Below are 23094 nucleotides of genomic sequence, written 5' to 3'. Positions count from 1 at the left end.
CAAATTTCCCTAGAACACAATCAGTAAGAGGTGGTGGTTCGTGATACATGAAAAAACTAATAACCCATTACTTTTGTTGTATTATCGTGATTATGTTTGTAACCCACTTTTCATCTTTTTTTTTTAAGAAAGTTTAAATTTTTCATTGAGTCTAATTTTTGTAATCAAAGTTGTTTTTATATTATTTTTATCAATATATTCATATGAGAAATCTGTTTATATATTAAAAAAAAACAATTTAATTTATAACTTAATGTAACTGACATCGTTCAAATAAGTTTATAAGTTCTAGAAAAAAAAAATCTTAATATGTGATTTTATCATTTGTATTCAATAGATAGCTGTAAATGACGATTCTAGTTTTCATTGCAATTTATTCTAAAAGTGAAATCAATTTAAAAATTATCAATTTAATTTAATAAGCACTAAAATTAGAGATGCTCTTATAAGAGACTATGTACCTAGTGTAATACCACTAGTAGTCTAGTACTATAGCTTAATTTAACGAACTTATAATTTATTTGTTAGATGTGTTGTTAGCGACGATCTAACAAAAGTATATATATATATATATATATATATATATATATATATATATATATATAGCTATAATATTTGAGCTGATTTTATCCACAGTAAACCTTAATAACCAATTACTACTATATCGGATCATCCACTCCCACATGCTGACATTGTATGAGGTGAGATTGTCAAGAAAGTGCAATGAAACAATGATGGAATGGGGTCCAGTCTAAGTCTTTAAGTGTCCAAACAACTATATATATACCATTTATTTTATGTATTAATTAGGTTGTTAATTGCGGATGATAAGATGAACAGAATTGCTATTTTTTTTCCTCTATCAACTTCCACTTGCATGCATAGTGGAGAAATCCTTCCCTTGCCAACACTTGTGTCGTTAAAAAGCATATTCCAAAAATTTACATTTAAAATTAGACAAAGATGCATTAGTACAGCTGTTGAGATCTTCGAAATAATCCAAATATATCATTAATCAACGATATTATTATAAATATTGACATTTCGTGTCATCCTTGTTTCCTAATCGACGAAGCAGTCATCGGAAAGTAGTATAATTAATTATCCAAGTACAAATAAAGATGGAAACAACGAATGTGATGTACATGTGCTCGTATAGAGTAATCTTTTTACAAACAGAATGTGCTTTAATTTATACTGCCAAAAAAAAAAAAAAAAAGAATCTTGCTCCTAACTCATGATTAATATTTGCATCTTTAGTAGTACAAGTTATCGTATGGACAAGGGTAACAACACATGATGTTATAATTATCGTGAAGTTAAACATAAAACCAAACTTCATTAGAATGTAATAGTTAATTTATTGAGGTGCTTATTACTAAAGGACAGACTGCTATTTCCGCTATACGTGACTAAACCAAGGTTTGAGTTACCAAAGTATAACTGATGGATTACTGTGCGATATACCGTTTACCATCAGATTCCAATAGTAAAACATACAAAACCGTAAAATACTCATAAAATCGGATTTTACCGTGCCAATGCCGGTAGAGAATTTCGTCATAAAATCGGAGTTTACTGCGAAAATACTGGAGTTTACTGCAATCCTAAATAAAAATATAAATAAAATATATTTAAATAAAAAGTAAAAGTGATGAAAACTTATGTTATATTTATTTATTATGACAAATCTATCGGTTTCTTTCTTGGAAAACCCATGATAAATCCTTGCGCATTAACGATAAATCGTATCTCAAACCTTGGACTAAACAAAAGACTTACACAGGCTCATCACGCCTAGTGGAATATATAAGATATACATACCTTTTTTTTTTCCTATAATAAAATAAAATAACATTAAATCCTAAACTAATACATCACTAGTTGTTAGTCGCATTTTTTGTTAACATTTAGAATCGTCCGTGGTTCGATCTAAGGCCGGACTCTATGACCGTATGTAGTCTGGGTGTGGTGGAGTTTTCTCTTCTCTTCGTTTCTTGCTGCCTCGTCAATGAATCTCCTTCGTGCTTCTCGCTTTTGTCATGCTCTCTGTTATCGAAACATTCTTCGTGTTTTTCGAATCTTCGGATTTCCGAGTCTCGGGATCTTCCACGTTCTTCATGTTCTTTGTTGAGTTATTGAGTCTTTGCTTCTTTGAATCTTCAACTCTTTGAATCTCTCTCCAAAGCATTGCTTTCAACCTGTAAAACCTCTTTTGAATCTTTATCTTCAACACTTAATCTCTCTCGAATCCTCGCCTTCAACTCTTTGATCTCCTCTCCGAGTCTTCACATTATTGTGTTCTTCGCGTTCCTCATCGTTCTTGGATCTTCAAGTCCTTCGTGTTTTTTATCGGGTATTCGAATCCTCGCACCTTCACGTAAGCACAAAAAACGTTAATTTGGAGGGACACGGAGGGTTTTCTCTAGGCACGCGCTCCGACGCTCAACATTAGTCGTGTTGTATTATGTTTTTGGTGAAAATTTTGTACTGGTCTCTATATTTTCTAGAGAGAAAGAGTCGTGGTGTGAATTGTGTAGAGTTTTGACAATTCAAGATAACTTACCTTGAGTGTGAGTTGAGAGAAGTATTTATAGTGTGAGGAGGTTTGTTGGTGTCTTGGAGATACATGAACCAATATATGGTCATGATATAGGAGTTGGCGGCAGCTTAGAGTTTTGTGGCTCAAGGGGGTTGGCGGCATGTAGGTTGGCGACAAACTTGAGTTGGCGACACCAGGTTGGTGGCACCTCAGGTTGGCGCAAGGCTCATTCTGTGCCAAAATAAGCTGAAGACAATAGTTTTTTTGTGGTCAAAATAATTTTCGACAAGGCTTGTTTGATGACCATATTGGGTTGAAGGCAAGACTCATTTTGTGGCCAAAATGAGTTGAAGGTAAAGCTTATTTAGTGGACAAAGTGGGTTGGCGGCAATACTCATTTGGTGGCAAAAATGGGTTGACGACAAGGCTCATTTGGTGGTCAAATGTGTTAAAGGAAAAGCTCATTTGGTGACCAAAACAAGTTGAAGACAAGACTCATTTGATGGCCAGAATAAGTTGAAGGCAAAACTCATTTGATGGCCAAAATGGGTTGAAGGCTAGGCTCATTTGGTGGCCAAAATGAGTTGAAGGAAAACCTTGTTTGTGGCCAAAATGAGCTGAAGGCATGACTCGGGTTGAAGGCAAACGTCGGGTTGAAGGCAAGACCAGAGTTGAAAGCATCAAATTGAAGGCAAGACCCAGGTTGAAGGCAAGCTTCAGGTTGAAGGCAAGACCTGAGTTGAAAGAAAATGTCAGGTTGAAGGCAAGACCTAGGTTGAAGGCAAACATCATTTTGAAGGCAAGACCCGAGTTAAAGGCAAGTATCATGTTGAAGGCAAATATCAGGTTGAAGGCATAACCCGGGTTAAAGGCAAGCGTTAAGTTGAAGGCAACACCCGTGTTGAAGGCAAGAGTCAGGTTGAAGGCAAAACTCGAGTTAAATGCAAGAGTCAGGGTTGAATCGAGGTTTGATCAAATAAATTTCTTGTGGGCTTGGGTCCTATACATAAGCTTGTCTTATTGTTTTTTCTCTCGTGGTGTCAATTTTATGTTATGAAAATGACGGAATAACACTAATAGTTTACCAGTATCATATGGTACAAGTTATTATGGGAGTATGGTGAAATTAAAACGATTTTTTTCTCTATATGTTCAAATCACGGAGTAGTCACCATCAATTTTGACATAATATTATCATCATGATCACATAAGCATAAACATTGTATCTGAAATCATATATATATATATATATATATATATATAACAATTTTTTATGGTCTCTTCTTGGACGAAATTCACTGCAACTAATTTATTTTTATAATATTTTACTCTAGTTATATACCTGGAAGCCAAAATGGCTCGACATATTTGAGGGTCTTTGTTGGCGATTAAAATAATAAAAATTAGGTAAATAGCCGATTAAAACGTATTGCTATGTAGGCAACATTTCGTAAATCTTAGATAAATAACCATAAAGATGGCATGACCTAATAAATAGAAGTGACTATTTACCTAAGATTTACATCTATAAATATATAAAAATGATTATTTATTTAAGATTTACGAAACATTGGCTACTTAGAAATATCAAACTGTAAATATGACTATTTACCTAATGAACCCTCAAAATAATGAGCTTTATATAAATAACAAACAACATGTTCTAAATTATGATAAAGCAAAATTTTAAATACGAACTTACACGATAAAACTAGTTTTAAATTATTCATATAACTTATGTCTCATATTTATAGTTTTCTAATTTTTCATGTCCTAATGCATATTTAGACATATATTTATGTTTAATTAATGATTATATTTCATTTTACAATTGCATACTATAATAGCTGTAGTGTTGACGATAAATGAAAAATAAAAAAGACGCACATACACAAATATATACAATACAAATAACAACACAAATTGAAAAATCAAAGAGTTTTAGTTTGATAATATAAATATAAATGAAGAGTTACAGAAAGGTCTTATATAAACATCTTTTGTTGACAAATTTGTCATTAAATCAAGAATATAATGACATGGTTATCATCAAATCTGGGATTTAATGAGAAGTTTTTCACTAAATATTTGAAATAAAAGTAATGTTGTACCTGTGAATGATCCATTGATTTCGGCTCTGTAAAAAATTTGTTCTCTTCTCTTTTGGAGGGCTTCACTGGTTATATTTGCCTTATTTTGTTTTTGCTTCTGGTTAGCTTGGCCTTTAATGCCAATTGCATCGAAGACTTTTTCCAATGACTGAAATTGATATTATGCACAGTGAACTCAGCAAGCCCGGCCCAACCTTAAGAGCTGTAAAGCATGCGCTTTAGGCCCACTCACGAAAAAAGGCCCACAAAATTTAAGCGGTAAAGTTTTATGAAAAAAAAGAAAGAAAATAAGACTTTAACGTGAAGACTCACAATGCCATACCCGAATAAGACTTCCTGTATTAGAGGAAATTAAAAAAAAAAAAAAAAAAAAAAAAAAAAAAAAGGCCCGTGTAAAACACTCTGATTAAAGCCCATTTGTTATATAGTTGTGTTTTTTTTTTTTAAATAAATTGCTGTGTCATTCCATAGACAATGATATTGTACAAATATTTTTTTTTCTCAAGGAAAACAAGGCTTATTATTTCATTTACACTGAATGTAAAAAAAAAAAAAAAAAAAAAGCGCTTACAGCACAAATAAGAATAATTCTCAGGATATATTTTAATATTTATTAACTTATTTATATGGTTTGTTTTTATATTTAAATTAATTATTTTTTCTCTGTTTGTATTTTTTTTAATGCTAACATATTGTCAGTATTTTTTTAGTTCAAATATAAATATAGAATAATTATGTCTAGTAAAAAAATATCAATTAAGATTAAAAGAATATGATTTTTTTTTCATTTAACCTAACAAAATGCTCTTGTATTTTTCAATTTTTTTTTTCATTCATAAATGTTTTATTTTAAATTTCGCTTTAGGCCTCGACTTGTGTTAAGCCGGCCCTGGAACTCAGAGATATAAATTGATGATTTCAAGTGACCCATCAATAGTAGCGCAGCCTCAAAGACTTTTTACTATTTTTCTATGACAAATAAGGCCTTTAGAAGCGACACAAGTTGCTTCTAAAAGCCCACAAGTCGGTTCTAAATTCATTTATAAGCGATTTTAGAAGAGATAAGTCACTTTTAATGAGTCATATAAATATGATTCCTGTGGACAACATCAACTTCTTTTAGAGTCGTTGTTTCTCGTTTAAAATAAATAAAAAAAATTCTTATTTTTCTCTGCCGAGTCCCACACGTGCAATAATCCCATACTTGGGCGATAAGCATCAATGAAACACAAGAACACGAATAAAACAACTACACGATTTTATGATCTCTTATTTTAAAGCGAGCATATATTCGAGAGATTATATTGGGAAACTCAATAAAACCACAAAATTTAGGAGAAAGAAAGAAACACAAGGAGAGCGAGGCAGAGAGAGAGAGAGAGAGAGAGAGAGAGAGAGAGAGAGAGAGATAACTAATTAAGGTCGAAGGAGGCACGATTGTCGGGAAGAAGAAGGGAAAATTAAGCCCGAGATTTATTGATCCATTTGAAATTATGGAGAATATTGCATACAAGTTAGCGCTTCCTCCAAATCTATCGGTTGTTCACAACGTCTTTCACGTTTCTATGTTGAAGAAGTATGTGTCAAACTCTTCTCACGTGTTGGAGAACGAGCCAGATGGCATACACCACGAGGAAAAAATAGGCTTTTGGATGGAACAAAGTCGCATCCAATACTCCATAGCCAAATGTCTTGGATGCGACAAGATGCATCAAAAAGTCATGAATAATTACTTGTCGATATCCTCGATAGGAAAGAGAAAGAATTAAGGAAAAAAAATCGATCAAGCTAGTGAAGGTGCTATGGAGAAACCATTCAAGAGAAGAAGCGATGTGGGAACGAGAAGACGAAATGAAGCTAAGTATCCAAGCATGTTTGATAACTGAAATTTCTGGGACGAAAATTTTGTAAGGCGGGGGAGAATCGTAAGACATGAACTTTTGTAAGGCTTGTTTAGTGAAAATGAAACTTGGATGCGAAAAACGAAGACTTGAAAAAATATATTGAAGGTTGAAGGATTGTTTTAGAAAATATTTAAAGGATTCCAAGAAACAAACAAATATTATGAGAGACCTTAAATATATTTAAATTATTAAAATGGAATGAGAAAATCTCAGTTTTAATTTTAGAATTTCTTATCCATATACTTATGGATATAATATGAATGTTATTTGAATCAAAGGATCATATGGCGACAAAATAAATAATGGTGGGGTTATTTTGAGGTGGTGGAAACCTTGGGGATTTAAATGAGCAAATAATGAATTTTTCTCATATAAAGACCACATGGTCTCTTGTGCACCATCATTTACACACAAGAACAACCAAAAATAAAGAGAAGAAAAAGGAGAGAGAGAGAGAGCCTTGGTCGGAGCTTCCTACACCTCGCTGGTAAGTTCAAAGCTTTCTCTTTTCTTCTTGTTCGAATTTCAAAGATTGAAATTTTAGGATTTGAGTATTATTCTTTTTCCATCTTTCTTCTCGGTTTAGCTTAGTTTTCAAGGATTTAAAGTGAATCTGTGGAGAATAAGAGGATTAGACTTCCACCAGAGTTCGTCGTTCTTGAGTTGAGGTAAGGAAACCTCAAAATTCCTTTTTCCTTTGCTGAATCCAGCTTTGATGTTTTTATTTGGGGCTTTTCGAATCCGAGTTTGAACTAGTAAATTGGAGTTTGATTCTTGGATATTTGCATTGGCTAAGTTGTTCTTTGTGGTTGGTTTCTTGAAAGTCTTGTTTAGGTCCGAATTTATATAAATGGAACCACACAGTCTGGGAAAACAAATGTTTACAATTTACCATGGTCTGAGATGGTTTATGTTGGTATTTTTCCTAGAATGTAGATGTCTTGAGCTTTCTATAGTCCAAGGACCTGTAAATTCACGAAGTATGGAATTAGTTATGATTTTTTTTAAAAAACTTATTCAAAGTTGTTGTTATGTGTGTTGTTGACTTATTTTTTTATTGTAAGTTTGTTCGGCAAAATGTCTTGCAACATGCTCCAGGATATGTTGAGGCATCTTGGCTGCTGTGCGCAGATTTGTAATTTCGGCAATTAGAGTTTTTTTAGACGAGCAAGACCGGCGGACTGGGAAACTTATTGTGTGGTGGGTGTGGTATAATACGCTGAACGCTATTCATCGTCTTATTCAGCGTCATTGTTTATTTTGGATTTTGTGATTTCATGATTGAAGCTTTCACGAGCGTTAACATAGAAAAATACCACACTGGGAGAATGTTTGAGAGAGGAATCGAGGGCAGCTCAGATTTCGTTGAGTACTAAACACCGCTAGGGTGTTTGAGAGTGGAAGATCTCAGATTAAGGGGGAGCCTGATTTGGAACTCACGGGTAGTAATAGGAAAATAGCATTGGAGCAAGGATCGTTCATGTAAATCCTTTGTTGTACTATTGACTACTTATTGATAAATGAAATTCCTTTCCATTGGACAGTGTGCCCTCCAGAGTAGGTGGTGTTGCACCGAACTGAGTTACCTTTCTCTGTGTCATTTTAATTTAACGCGTTCTTTTAATTATCCATCCATTGCATCGGAATATATTGTCGCATACATTGACTCTACCATGGATTCAAATGTCGGCGAATTTCGCCGACTTTCGGCGGCGGCGCCGGTGCCGGTCAAAAAACGGCCACCGAAAGCGTAGATGTCGCTTTCCCTCTAAATGTCGCTGGAAATTCGCCGGAACCGACATGCCGTTTCCACAACATTTCACCGGTCATTTTATTTTGAAACCCAATTTGATTTCAATTTTGAAAACCCTAGAAAAATCCAAATTTGATTATTAGCCTTTCCAATCGAAATCAGAAGAAGAGAATGAACAAGAATGAAGTGACGAGACTTACCCGCGAAGACTCCGGCGAAGAACTCTCTCCTCGGCCGTCTCTTCACGAGCGTGAGTCCGGCGAAGAACTCCCTCTCTCGGCCGTCTCACTTTTTCTCGCTCTCTCGATTTCTCTCTTCCACTTGGTCTCGCCTTGTCCCTCTCTTTCTCTTCTCCGATTTCTCTCTCTCTCTCTCTCCTCTCTCTCTCTCTCTCTCTCTCTCTCTTTCTTTCCTTGTTCGATTTTTCTTCCTCTGCGTTTTTTTCTTCATTCGTTCTTTTCCCCTTTTTTTCTCTCCTCATGTGTATCAAATAAACAGAGAGAGAGAGGCAATGGATATGAATGAAGCCTCAAAGGAAAGTTCCCGAAATTTGCTTTTTAAATCCTTCATATTTATGTCTTTTATACTTTCCTCCACAACCAACTTTTTTTTGTCTTTTTAGTTGTTGCAAATTGATCCATGACAATTAAAGCTTGATATTCCAATCCAAAATAATGAAAATAAATCTTAGAAAATTAATTACATAATTGTCTCATCTATTAGTCTTCGAACGAAATTTAATTATATTTTCGATTAATTTCCGTCCATTCGAGAACCTTAATTTGCAACATTTTTCTTAAAATTTCGAATCGTTAAAAAAATGGAACATAAGAGTCTTAGCGTAAATAATAACCATTATAAAATAAAATAAAAAAGACTTGACACTAACAAATGAGTTATAAGCTTAGTTTAGAAAAAATAAAATAAGAGGCTTAGCTATAAATGGAACATTTTGGTCTCAAACTATTTTTTAGAATAAGATGATCATTAACAATGAATTTTGCAAATATATATGTTTTAAATTTGAACTACATTTAAATATATATATATATATATATATAATATATATATATATATATATGTGGTTGTTTCGCCACATTATTTCCGTTCGGTTTTCCGTCGGCACGTCGGTTTTCCATCGAAAACGGCATTTGAAAACGGCATTTCACTTGCCCTTTTCCACAATTTGTTCGTTCGGTTTTCCATCGGCATGACGATTTTCCGTAAATCAGGAGGCTCGAAACGACAACGAAAATGAATTTTTTTTCCTTGGACTCTACATTGTGTGCGACATCTTGTCTCTAACTAAACATAATTTTAAAAGCTGTCAAACAAGAAATCCGAAAATTGTAACTGTGACTTACGGGCTGTTTTTTTTTTCTTCAAATAGCTACTGTGATTTAAATTGGTCGTATAGTATCTTGTTAGAAAGCTATTGAAACCTATTTTCTTTTGAAAATGGAAGGGATTGATTTGGAAGTTTTTCTAGCTCGATTTATGGAGCGTTTTTTATAATGGTGGTACGAACTGGTGAGATTTAGTTGGTAGTGTTTTGTCGCTGAAATTATGAAAAATAGTTTTGAATTGTACTTTTTTTTAGTCTGAGATTGGGTGGTGTTAGGGATAGGTTTGAGTTTGACTCGGTTGAGAGCTTGACTAGCGTTATAGTTCTAAGAGGTTGGAATATTCGTTGACAAATGCATTTTGAAATTAATTCAGGATCTTGTTAACTAAGAGTTTTTGCGCGTGAGTGATTTTATCCGAGTTGGAGTTTCGTAATCTGATCGCGAAAAAGTAAGCAGAAACATTTCAATTGTATCACAAAAAGCAATGTGATATGTGCTTGCGTGTTTACGTCCTTATATGTGTGCATTACATGAAATATTATGCGTTCGTTAAATTTGTTGTATTTGTATTCAAGTGCATCTCATTTAAAAAAAGAGAATATTTTTTTGTTACGAGACACGGGGTTTTTCAAAATGGTTATTGTTGTTGGTTCTGACCTCTCACTAAACACATAAATTAATTGAGATGTAAAACAATTACATATCCTACTTTCGCAATAACTTTAAAAATCCACTAACATTATTAACCTATATCAAAATGGAGAGGGAAAACACTATAGTTTCTTGAGAGTGTGATGCAATCAAATATTATCAATATCAAAACTACACGTGTTACCTTTATGTGTGTGTCTAAGTAAAATGAGTCAAAGAGGCTCGTATGTTTTTTTTATTATTTTTTATAATGTTACCTATGTATTTATTTCTAATAGAATTTATCGTTATTAGTATTATTTAGGACGTAAATCATTAAATACTTTTGAAAGACTATATTATATTATTTAATAAGATCCAAAAAAGTATGCTAACGTGTGAAAAATATATGTATCCCTGTTAGTTATTTCTTGAGACAAAATTGATTGATGCGTTTTTTTGGAAGAGGCGGTAACATTTAAATAAAGAGTAAATGCAACAACTTTTTTTTAAAAGAATAGCTTATATGTGACGTAAAACCAAGATACACTATACAAATTATATATATATATTATGAAAACAATGTTCATAAAACACTAATAACTGATAGGAAAACATGTTACATGACAATGTAAAAATTAATTAATTACACTATAATTTTTATGTATGTAGCTTTTATAAAAAAAATGAGAAAATGATGGCAATAATACTCAATGTTTAATCAAACCATGACTTATATACTCAATCTTTTTATTCTTTGGCAAAAATACCTAACAATACTATTTTACCATCCGTTACTACTAAGTCTGTTAGTATATAAACGGAGATACACGTGTCATTGTCCTTCGACGACGACGAGGAGCAATAATAACACTCTGTTCTTCATCACTTACCCAGTGGCTATACGCGACACTTTTTCCTCCTTGGCGATCGAGTTCAACACCACCGAGCAAGCCATCGCTCGGTCAACGCGGCGAGCTTGAGGCCGTTGACTTCTATTATAATTCCGGTGAGTAAGAAGCCTTTCTTTGGCGGCGGATACGACAAGCGGAGGCCGAAGATGCGAAGGAAGATCGGCGTCTACGTGGCGGTTCTTACCGGAGTTCTCGTCGGAGTCATCGCCGCCGGCGCGGCGGCGTTTCTGCTGATCCGAATGAATAAGAAGAAGAAGAAGAAGATGAAAGTGATCTCCGATTTGGAGCTTCAACAGCTGAGCCTGAGCGTGAGGACGACCAGCGACAAGAAAGTCTCGTTCGAGAGCAATCTCGAAGGCTCGGTGGTCACGCCCAGGAAACCGACGGCGATCGTCGAGAATTTCACGGCGGATGAGATTCGGAAAGCTACCGAGGGTTTCAGCCAAGGGAACCACATCGAAGGCTCAGTTTTCCACGGCCGTCTCAACGGAAAAGACATCGCCGTCAAGCGCGTGAGTCCAGACGCGATCTCGGCCGTCGATCTCGAATTTGGGATAATCCACCGCCAACACCCGAATCTGCTGAGGATATTAGGCACGTGCGCGAATTACGACAAAACGTCGTCGTTTCTGGTGTTCGAGTACGCGGCGAACGGGTTGCTGAAAGATTGGTTCCACGGCGGTCTGGCGATCAAGAGCCAGTTCATCGCCTCCTGCGATTGCTTCCTCAGCTGGACCCAGAGTTGTTATTAAATTTATTTTATCACATTTAATTGAAACAAAATAGTTACTTTTAATGAGATAATGACACGTGTATCTCCGTTTATATACTAACAGACTTAGTAGTAACGGATGGCAAAATAGTAACGTTAGGTATTTTTGCCAAAGAATAAAAAGATTGAGTATATAAGTCATAGTTTGATTAAACATTGGGTATTATTGCCACCATTTTCTCAAAAAAAATTATGTACGAACCATACTAAAATATGTGACCGGCGATTATTTAGTATCAAACCCGGGCTTGTGAAAGGAAAAAAAAATCCACTTCCATAGGACACGAAATTCCGTGTTTGACTGTTGACCGGAATTCCACTCACTATAAAAGGGAATTTCCATTTTCATACATAAAAAAAAAAAAATTTAAAAATAATTTTTCAAAGAATTAAAATGTAGTATTTTTTTTAAATAAGGAGTAGAATGTAAAGTGAAAACATGAAGAATAACTTATAATGTATTACAAACTATATACTAAATATATTTATGAAAATAATATATTAAAACTATATTTGAAAAAAGAAGAAAAAAAGTGGAGAAAAAGATAATTTTTACTAAAATTATATATTAAAACTATATACTAAAATTATATATGAAAATTAAATTAGAAACTTTATAATAAAAATAAATATATGAAATTATTGTATGAGAATTAGAGTAGTTGAAGAGAGTCGGAGAAGAGATCATATGAGAAGGATGTGAAAAAAATAATATGAATGAGTGTGATATTTATATGATAAGAAAATTGAAGGGTTGCAAAATAAAAAGCCTGAAATCAACAGAAACCACTGGAAAAGAACATTTTCGCACACTTCCACTCATTTTCGCTGGTCCAGCGGAAGGAATAATTATTTCCATACGCTGTCAGCGGAAGAATATTTCCGTCCCTCACTTTCGGCCGGAAGGAAAGAATTTCCGCAGCAGTTTCGTGCCACAAGCCCAGTAGTGTTATTTAGTATACATAATTTGAGAATCATAGTTCTTTGTTGTGCATTTACATACGAGGAAAGGTTGAGTATTTTTCTTCAAAACATTTAATTAAATGCCTAAGCTGTTGGTATTGACAGGTTTATGAATGTTTAATGGATAACTATCGAACTGCTTATTCTCTATGAAAGATTAAATTAAAGCGTAGACAAAAAATACTAACTAATTTTTTAATTTATAAATTTAGTTTAAGAGAAGAGGAAAAAAAATACTAACTAAGTACTAACTAAGAAAGTTGGTATTAGTATACTGAGAGCAAATATTACTTCAGAAGTATTAAAATAATAAATAATGTCGTAGGATGAAGTAGAAAATACAAATGCAAAAATGCAGTTTGAATATATAAGGGAAAAAAAAAACACGCTTGAAGTTCTCTTTTTATGGTAGCATAATGTAACGGTCCTAAGTCATGTCTAACATACACTGACATGTATATATAATTTGTTGAAAAATGTTGGTATTTAATACTAAATTAATGGCTGATTTGTGGTAACAATTTGAGTGGGGTTCACTCATTGGATTTGAATAATTTCAAGTGCTACGTATTCCTCGTAACGAGGGGTATAAGATTGAATATTTATTTTCCAAAATCGGACATAGGATGAATGAGAAATTGATGCTCAAAGCAACACATTTATGTTGTGTTGTGGAAGTGAAATTACAAGAGTCCTACATTAGTTGGGGATGTGTGCTGTGGTAGCGATAAATACTTTCCTCTATCCGTTAGTGGATAAGCATGTGCAAAGGATGAGAGTGTAGGTGAGTTAACTTAACCCCTCACACGCACACACACACACTCGTCGCCGCTGGGCCGGGCCCGGATTTTGGGAATGTCTCGGGCTCGGAATCGGATTCAGATTCGGATTCGGATTGGGTTTGATCCTTACCTTTTTATTGCGAATTTCATTTCTGGATTGGGCTCGGGCCTACGCTACCATGCGTGCACGTGGACACTTTGCATAAGAGGAAACCGTATGACCCTTGAGCTCCATTGTAACCTCTGACCCTTCAGAGTTGAAACCTCTCATTTATCTGAGGTAAAGAGCTATTATGGACCTTAATGATGGACCTTTTTGGGAGCTGAAGCTTAGGTCTCAGTGCCTATAAAAAACAGAGCCTTTCTCTCATTTGAAGACACATGAAAGTGATATTTCCTTATTATTCCCTACTGTTCAAGAGCTATTATGGACCTTAATGATGGACCTTTTTGGGAGCTGAAGCTTAGGTCTCAGTGCCTATAAAAGACAGAGCCTTTCTCTCATTTGAAGACACCTGAAAGTGATATTTCCTTATTATTCCCTACTGTTCCCTCTGTTCCCAAAAATTTTCCTTCTTTCTTTTGTCCGAATTTGGTGATAGTTCAACTTCGGTTCTAGTTCGTTGTTCGACGTACTCAGTGGTACCTTAATTCGTCGAGATTGTCGTTGTATCTTGGGAAGCCTTGCTCAAGTGTTCCAGTACCGGTGGAAGAGCAACAAAGCTTCAAGTAAACTGTCCAACAGTCCTCGACATTTTCCTCTCTGTTTTATCTTGTTTTCGGTGAAGGTTTATTATTTTATTGTTGTTCATCTTCATATGATCAGTTGTAATTTCTGTTAATTTAATTTTTCTCCGAATAATAATAACCTGTCTTTATTCTCGAAAATATTTGTAATATTTCTAACATAATTATTAATAATATTATCATAAATATCTGTATCCGATAAATTTAAATGATATAATTTCATTAAACTATTTCTATAGATCTAATTGTTATGAAAAATAAATTAAAAGATTTTTTATAAAGCTCTTTATGTGCGAAAATATTACAATTTTTTTTCTTGCACTTATCATCAATTTCTACTATGTTTTTATTACCGTATCACCGTAGTAAAAACAGATTATATAAAATAACATGACCTTTAATCGATTTTTTAAAATTTATTTACTAATGAAATATTAACTCTCCGTTGCAAGTTGCAACGCATGGGTATTTAGAGTCGTGTATATCTAATTGTGGAATTTGCTGTTGAAGTCACAACAACAACACATTATTTCATTTGTATCACAAATGAGTCTAAATTGCATTCTTGTCTTTTTTTTGCATATTTGTCACCTATACAGTGTATTAATTACCCTTCTATTTTATATCCAACAAAAATTCATATCCACACCCAAACCCTAAACTCTCATCAAATTCCCTCCCAAACCCTAATCCCTATAGCTTAAGCTCCGACTACCACGCCGATTGCCGCTCCGACGAGGCCACCGCCGCCGTAACCCTCGCCGGAGCTCTCGCCGGAATCACAAATTCAGCCTTCTAGTCTACTTTTGTTTTGTAAATATTTAACTGTGGTTCTACTTTCTTCTTCTAGTCTAGTTTTGTTTTGTAAATATTTAACTGTGGTTCTACTTTATTCTTCTAGTCTACTTTTGTTTTGTACATATTTAACTATGGTTCTACTTTAAGAGTATTTTGGTCTAATAATAAATAAAAGTGACTTACTTGCAACACATTTTTTGGTGGTGACATAGATGCAATTTTGTTCATAAGAAACGACTTTAGTGCAAATCTCTCTATCTGGACTGCCAATTGTATTAGCCCAAATAAAGCCCATCGTATACTTGATAAAAATTAGATTGGGCTAACTATGTGAGCCCAAAACAGCCTAAACCTACCACACTCTTTAATTTCTGGGAGTAAGGCGTAATTTACAAACAAGCCCTTTTTCCATAAGCTTCATGTTACATCATAAACCCAAGAACCACCAGAATGTTAGGTAAACAATGCGATGCCACCAAAACTCCTTGATCATCTACACTTTAGTGCACCATAAGTTTCCATACACCTCTCCAATTCATACTCAATATTACCATAATATCCCGAAAACAAGTGTCAACCGTACTTGGCGGAGAGTCCAAAGATCCAAAGACGTATTTACCCTTCCCAAACAGTGCTTACTATATAGATCGAAATGTCCGCTAAAACATTGCGTTTTAGTCTCAGCGAGTCACACTCGAGTCAGTCTCACTCTTCGCTGATAGATCGCAGTTTCAGAGATATTAGGTCTAGGTATGGCTGCCACATTGGTTTCGAACGGTGATGTGCTCGCCGGGAAAAGTTCTCCGGCGCCGAAATCGCGAGTCGCCTCTGTATACAGCGAGGTTCAGGCGAGTCGTATCGATCACGCGCTTCCTCTACCCTCTGTTCTCAGAAATCCCTTCAAGATCGTCGACGGTCCTGCTAGCTCCGCCGCTGGAAATCCAGGTCGCTTTCTTGTTCCCTCGGATCAACAAAGTTTTTGTCACAAAATTGATTTTTGTAACGCTTCGATCTATGTATTATTAAAGCTTTGGTTTTTACCAATATGACTTTGAATATTTAACAGCTGAAATCTGATTTCTTTTGTATTCGTTCTAATTATAGGTTCCAACCAGTTTTTTTTTTTTTTTTTTGTATTATTTTACTGCAATAGTTGAATGCGACTGAGATATTGTACTACTTTCAGATGAAATCGCAAAGCTTTTCCCTAACCTTTTCGGCCAGCCATCGGCGGTGCTGGAGCCAAACGACAGCTATCAACCGGAGAAGAAGTTGAAGATCGGCGTCGTTTTGTCTGGAGGTCAGGCACCAGGAGGCCACAATGTCATATCCGGGATTTTCGGTGAGCGATTCGGTTTTTTTTTGTGTGTTTTTTTTTTGTTTTTTTTTTGGTTTTGTTTTTTTTTTTTTTTGGATTTTGCTATATATTAGTTAAGTTTGTTTGGCTGCTTCGATGTTAGATTACTTGCAGGATCTGGCTAAAGGAAGCACGATGTATGGATTCAAGGGAGGTCCTGCTGGAATCATGAAGGGAAAATACGTGGAGCTCACTCCAGAATTTATTTACCCGTACAGAAACCAGGTGAGATTTTTAAGAGTATACTTTGTTATTTTTTTTGGGATTTCGAACTGGTCGAATCTGATACGATGTTTTTGAATCGGAATCGAATGAACTTGCACAGCATGTGTTTTATTCAAGGTAATGATTGTTTGATGGGTGTCAATTTTTCCTTGTACCAGGGAGGTTTTGATATGATTTGCAGTGGAAGGGATAAGATTGAAACCCCTGAGCAGGTGAGTTGTGTTTGCTACTTTGCAGATTTCGTATGAATTTTGTGCATGCTATTAACCGTTTAATGTGGTATTGCTTTCAGTTTAACCAAGCCTCCGAAACTGCATTGAAACTTGACTTGGATGGCCTCGTTGTCATTGGTGGGGATGACTCCAATACAAATGCCTGCCTCCTTGCTGAAAATTTCTGGTATATCATTTTGTGAGAGGAAATTTTGGCAATGGTCAATTTTTTATTTTTTTGTAAATTCGCTGTTTGTCTAAAAATAGAGCTTGGTGATGTTTTCTCTGATAACTATAAGAAAATGTCTTACCTTTCTATGTGGCATAAAGTTCTCGTGTGGCTTTATTAATCCGTTTTGCTCATTCAGGGTCAAGAATTTGAAAACTCGGGTTATCGGGTGTCCGAAAACCATTGACGGTGACTTGAAATGCAAAGAAGTTCCAACAAGTTTTGGATTTGATACAGCTTGCAAGGTGAGTCTATAAGTTTCAACTTGATTCTTAAAAAAGTATAACTTTTCTTTGACATATGCTATTATAGTCACTCATTGAAAATCATATGCCATCACTTTCTTATTGCTATGCAGATATACGCTGAAATGATTGGAAATGTGATGATAGATGCCAGGTCAACTGGAAAATACTATCATTGTGAGTATTCTAGTTGAAACTTATCAAACCATGCCATAAGTAAAAAATTCTCTGGCTTTACACAATCTCTAAGCCAATATGACGGGTCTAACTAAATGTATTTCTTTCACAGTTGTAAGGCTCATGGGGCGTGCTGCTTCACACATAACCCTTGAATGCGCTTTGCAAACCCATCCTAACATCACAATTATTGGAGAAGAGGTGAATTTCCGAAAGATGGATCTTATTTTGTCTAGATAGTTATGACACATGAAAGTACACAACCTTTATTTTTTTAGCAAAAAGGAATTATTTTTCTTCCTTTCTTTCTTTAGTCTAGGCTGTGATTATAGTTCATTCAGCAAAGAACCCCAAGGGGTTGGTCTCACGGTATGTGTGATTCTTGGGACCTTATCAAGGTTTAAATAGGCGGAGGCGGGAATTGAGACGAAATCCATTTCTAGGCGGAGGCGGTAAGCCTTTAGGCGGTACGAGGCGTAAGCCTCAAAAATAATATAGAAAATATATAATATATATAAAATTCATAGTAATTTTCAAGTTTTCAGAAGTTTTAAAACAAAAACTAAAAAAAAGGAGTTTTAGACTCAAATATAAATTAAACCGAGTCAGTGAGGGAGGGACGAGAGCAGCGTGAGGGACGGAGAGGGTTGCGTGAGAGACGGTTCACATACCGAGTGGTGTGGTTTAATTACTTATAGTTAATTGTCATTAAAAAAAACCTAAAAAGGCCCGAATTACAAGCCCGGCTGATTATTTTGGCCCAGATTTTTTTTTAAAAAACCTCCCATTTCAAAGGCGGTAAAGGGCGATTATAAGGCGATTCTACCGCCTAAGGCGCTCGCCTTATTCGACCGAGGCGCATAACGCCAGAAAGACTCCCAGGCGTAAGCCTTAGAGCGGTATGATCACTAAAAGGCGAAAGAGGCGCGCCTCCAAACCGCCTTTTTAAACCTGGACCTTATCAGTCCCCAGTTGGATTCCCCGGTCAATAATGCCAGGGCCTCGTGGATATCGGTTGGGTTTAACTCCGGACACCACGGTTATCTAAAGAAAAATGTTCATGCAGCGAAGTTACCTCATGACTAAGAATGCTTGTTGACATTATTCACTGATCTGTAAATTCCATCGTAGTCATTTGATTTTTATTCTGATTACCGCCGATGGTACTAAAACTAAGGATACTGTTGTCTATACCTGACACTTGGTGTAATCAATTCCCTAACCACAATTAGGTTATTATTCTATCTACATGTCTAAGTTTAGTTTGGTAAAATCTATCTTATTTTATTATTGAGAAGATGAGGAAAGTCAAGGCTATCGAGTACTTAATTGACACTAGGTTACCCGTCAAAAGATTACTATTTTTTTTTTATGAACTTGAGACGCGTATTTTGGTGCTTGCTGGTACATTTTGTGAAAATATAGCTTTACAGTTTACACATCTTTATCTGTGTAGGTTGCTCTGAAGAGGCAGACTCTGAAAAATGTTACAGATTACATTGTGGATATAATTTGCAAACGTGCTGAACTTGGTTATAACTATGGCGTCATCCTTATTCCAGAAGGTCTAATTGATTTCATCCCCGAGGTTTGACCACTAATGTGAAAGCTTCTATGTAAACTAGTGTAATATCATTCTCATGTAAACTAGTGTAATATCATTATCATGTAAATTAGTGTAATATCATTCTCTTTTTCATCTTTGCATGGTACCTGCTAAAACATCATTTATACTGCTTTTTCACACAGTCCCATTTTACCAGGTTGATGACTTGTGTTTCTTTTATAACTTTACTGTGTACAGGTTCAGCAGCTTATTTCAGAATTGAATGAGATTCTTGCTCATGAAGTCGTTGATGAAGAGGGGCTATGGAAAAACAAGCTCACTAATCAATCATTGCAGCTTTTTGATTTTTTGCCAGAAGCCATCCAGGAGCAGTTGATGCTTGAAAGAGATCCCCATGGAAATGTCCAGGTACATATTTTTGAATTACTAATCAGCTGTTTGATTTCCCTCCTGTTCGTCAACGTACAAACCAGCAATGTAATGTCGTGTTTTCTTGTTTCTATTAGGTTGCTAGAATAGAAACAGAGAAGATGCTTATTCAAATGGTTGAAACTGAATTGGAGAAAAGGAGACAGGCTAATGTGTATAAGGGTGGATTCCAAGGACAATCTCACTTTTTCGGGTACTTAATGGCTAAATAGTTTGTACATTTGAGCCGAAAGTCTCAGTTTTAGCGCTACGCATAACTTTAACTTGAAAATTCATACACCCAGTTGTATCAGTATATACGTGATTTAGAGATGCTATGTTTGACCAACTTCCCTTTTATCCAGTACTTACACAACATTTTTATAATATGCAGGTATGAAGGCAGATGTGGATTACCAACTAACTTTGATTCTACCTACTGCTATGCCTTGGGGTACACCGCAGGAGCTCTCCTTCACAGTGGGAAGACTGGGTTGATTTCATCGGTCTGAAACTATCCTTTTCTGTCACTCCTTAGTAAATCTAATCCTCCGTGTTTCTGTGATCAAGTTCAGCTAATAAACCCAACTTCTTTATCTTTTTCTTTTTGATTTATATTCATGTAGGTTGGGAATTTGGCTGCCCCTGTTGAAGAATGGACTGTTGGTGGTACACCTTTGACATCACTGATGGATGTGGAGAGAAGACACGGTATGTAGATTTATTAATCGCATCAATTTATTGATGTCGAGGTTTTTATTCTCTCGGCTTGTATCGAAATGTGTGCTTTTATACCAAGTTGGCGATGAACTTCTCCTTTGTCTTATTTTGGTTTGAAAGTATTACAAATTAACTGATATTGGACACATATTTCAGGAAAGTTCAAGCCTGTGATCAAGAAGGCAATGGTGGAGCTTGAAGGTAATACTTAGAAATCAGACTCTACTATATTACATTTCCTAGCTGTACATATCATCCAAGACTCAGTTATCTTGTTAATTAGGTTACCAGCTCCTGAAATCGAAAACTTTCTTCTTTGGGTAATTAGCAATTTACGCCTTTTACTGATACGCTGATATAATAATTTCCAGGTGCACCATTTAAAAAGTTTGCATCTGTGCGTGACGAGTGGGCACTCAAGAACTGTTACATCAGCCCTGGTTAGTGATAGATGAATTTGCTTGGCGCTAAATGTTTTTCGTTTCTCCTTGTGTCAAATTTCAAAATCTTGACCTAATTAATAAGTGCTGTTACATGTGTATTAACATTCGGGCTTCTAAATTTCTCATCGCAGGTCCCATTCAATTCGTTGGCCCGACATCGAATGCACTGAATCACACTCTTCTCTTGGAGCTAGGTGCCCAAGTTTAGTAACACAAATTTGGTTCCTTTATTTTAATTATTATTCGATGCAAAAAATTTGAAAATAGCAAGAACAATCCACAGCTTTCTGGATAACAGAAATAATGTTAGTGTTTTTTGGAATTGAGGCTGTAGATTAGATAAAGAGGTGTTTTCTCTATTTACGGCTGAACACACTTGGCATGAGCTATTTTGAACTGGGTTTGAAGTGCTTAGCGCTATTATTATTTTCATATACCATGCAACCATGGAAAATTACGTTAATAAAAGTTGAGAGTTTTTCGTTTCCAGTCGCCTAAAAAAGTGATGCAGTTTTTTGCTGGAAAGTTCTTGTACTTGAAGATGCAAGGGTATGTGCAGGGACAAGTGTGATTAACGTCCTCGTATGTTTAGTTTAGGGTATAGAGATAGTTCTTCGTTTTAAATACAAACGGAAAAGAATGCTGATTTTAACACCATGGTATATGTTTTTCTCAGTTCATTTCTCAAGCAAAAATGTGAAATAAACACAGAATAATTTTCGAGACCACGATGGAGGCTAACTGGTGGTTGAGAGAAAAGATATGTGAATCGTGAGGAAATTCATTGTGAAGGAAGGAAGAACTTTCTTAGCAAATCTATTTAACCTTATTTTTATTTTATTAGTATGCAAGCACAGTAGGAGGGATCGTATTCGTATCAATGTGTTGTTATGAGTTATGACTTATGAGTCTTGTGATAAGCATGATCTCAAATAGATAATGATGTCATATCAGCACTAGGAAATTGTTGCTGAATGATTGTCTATTAATATTATTTCGTAATTGTTACGAATGTGTATATTATCCGCTACTGGTTAGTACATGTTAACAAACAAAAATGTTACACCGATCGTCCTGCGAAAAATACTATATATAGAGCACGCATTGTCGAACACTTGGAGTTTTTAGGCGGAATTTTCTCTTTATAGACGAATTTAGTAAAAAAGAGAACGTAAATGAAGGTGTGGAACGGTAAATGAAACTTTTTTTTTTTTTTTTAAATCGAGTTTTTGTGTCAAATTGTCTGTCCTCACTATTGTTGCTTCTTTATCTATTTCGAGCTGTGCATTTTATATAAAGTTTTATTTATTGTCACGTATTTTATAGACTAATCTTTTGACCTATCAGTTTATTTTGCTTCCGAACTTCTGTTCGATAGGATTCGTTCTTAATTTATAAACCAGTTTATTTTCCTTTCAAAGTTCTATTTGACTCGAATTCAGTGCTGAATTCTTATTATTTTCAATGCGTCCAAGCTCTTGCTCGACTACACACATTATATGAGTAACTACACACGAATCATTGTATAAGTAAATGAAGAACAATTTGACTTGCATTTCGCAATCTCACACCAAGAAATGAATCACAAAACTGACAATGACGAGTTAGGAGATGATAGACTTGACATAATCACGAAAGCTGTTGGGTTGTTGTTCTTGGGTCCATATACAATGTACAGTGGAAGCAAAACCCAAAGTCACCGCTTGACACCTGTAAATTTATCATCAATATATTCATTCTTTTTGCTATTTTTCTTTTAACAGGTTTAGCCTTGTGTGTGAGCTGTGTGGAAAGCAACTTCTGAGCTCTCACTTTGATGCAACAAAACGGAAAACACAGTAATTACTGTTCCCTCTCTCACCACTTGTTTGTCAGTCACATTTCACAATTCACACCACTGCCTTTTTTTTTTTCTTTTTTTTTTTTTTTTTTTTTTCCCTTTTTCTCTCTCCCCGGATCACATGCTTTTCAATATAAGCTACACACTAATATAAAGCATGCGTCACTTCATTTATTATTCGCAAAATTGTATTATGTTGACATGCTTTTCAATATACCCTCAGTTAGCCAACGCTATGAGGGCCACGTGTTCCTCCATGGAGATGCTAATTCTTTGGCCAGCACAACCAAGAAACACTTTTTGCTCTCGTTTTTATGCATGTTTGTTTGTTTCTGATTGAATAATGTATTATAGTTGAATTGTATGAATTCGAACGTGATGGTGGGTTAATTTACGGCAGTTAAATAGA

General features: G+C 35.2%; 1 protein-coding gene and 1 pseudogene across 1 annotated transcript; both read left to right on the top strand.

Annotated features, from left to right (window-relative positions):
• The first annotated feature begins 11014 nt into the window (after positions 1 to 11014).
• On the top strand, positions 11015 to 11952 carry LOC149385333 (protein LYK2-like; annotated as a pseudogene).
• Positions 11953 to 15936: 3984 nt separating this feature from the next.
• Positions 15937 to 21331, top strand: LOC149385332 (pyrophosphate--fructose 6-phosphate 1-phosphotransferase subunit beta-like). Its single transcript, XM_089625463.1, has 16 exons — positions 15937 to 16207; positions 16449 to 16604; positions 16723 to 16844; positions 17003 to 17056; positions 17137 to 17243; positions 17425 to 17530; positions 17644 to 17707; positions 17820 to 17908; positions 19164 to 19295; positions 19512 to 19682; positions 19781 to 19896; positions 20077 to 20188; positions 20309 to 20393; positions 20559 to 20603; positions 20774 to 20842; positions 20977 to 21331. Exons 1-16 carry the CDS (start codon positions 16015 to 16017, stop codon positions 21051 to 21053), a joined length of 1698 nt encoding a protein of 565 aa, XP_089481589.1. The 5' UTR covers positions 15937 to 16014; the 3' UTR covers positions 21054 to 21331.
• The last annotated feature ends 1763 nt before the right edge of the window (positions 21332 to 23094 follow it).

Source organism: Urtica dioica, chromosome 9, assembly GCF_054948205.1.
Source record: "Urtica dioica subsp. dioica isolate 48M chromosome 9, U.dioica_male_clone48M_v1_H2, whole genome shotgun sequence".
Taxonomy (NCBI): Eukaryota; Viridiplantae; Streptophyta; class Magnoliopsida; order Rosales; family Urticaceae; genus Urtica; species Urtica dioica.
This window is presented reverse-complemented; position numbering and strand designations above follow the sequence as displayed.

Coding starts and splice junctions, on each gene's coding strand:
- LOC149385332 (XM_089625463.1), top strand. CDS start 16,015: ATGGCTGCCACATTGGTTTCGAACGGTGATGTGCTCGCCGGGAAAAGT. Junction 17,244..17,424: donor CTCCTTGCTGAAAATTTCTG/GTATATCATTTT, acceptor TTGCTCATTCAG/GGTCAAGAATTTGAAAACTC. Junction 17,531..17,643: donor GATTTGATACAGCTTGCAAG/GTGAGTCTATAA, acceptor ATTGCTATGCAG/ATATACGCTGAAATGATTGG.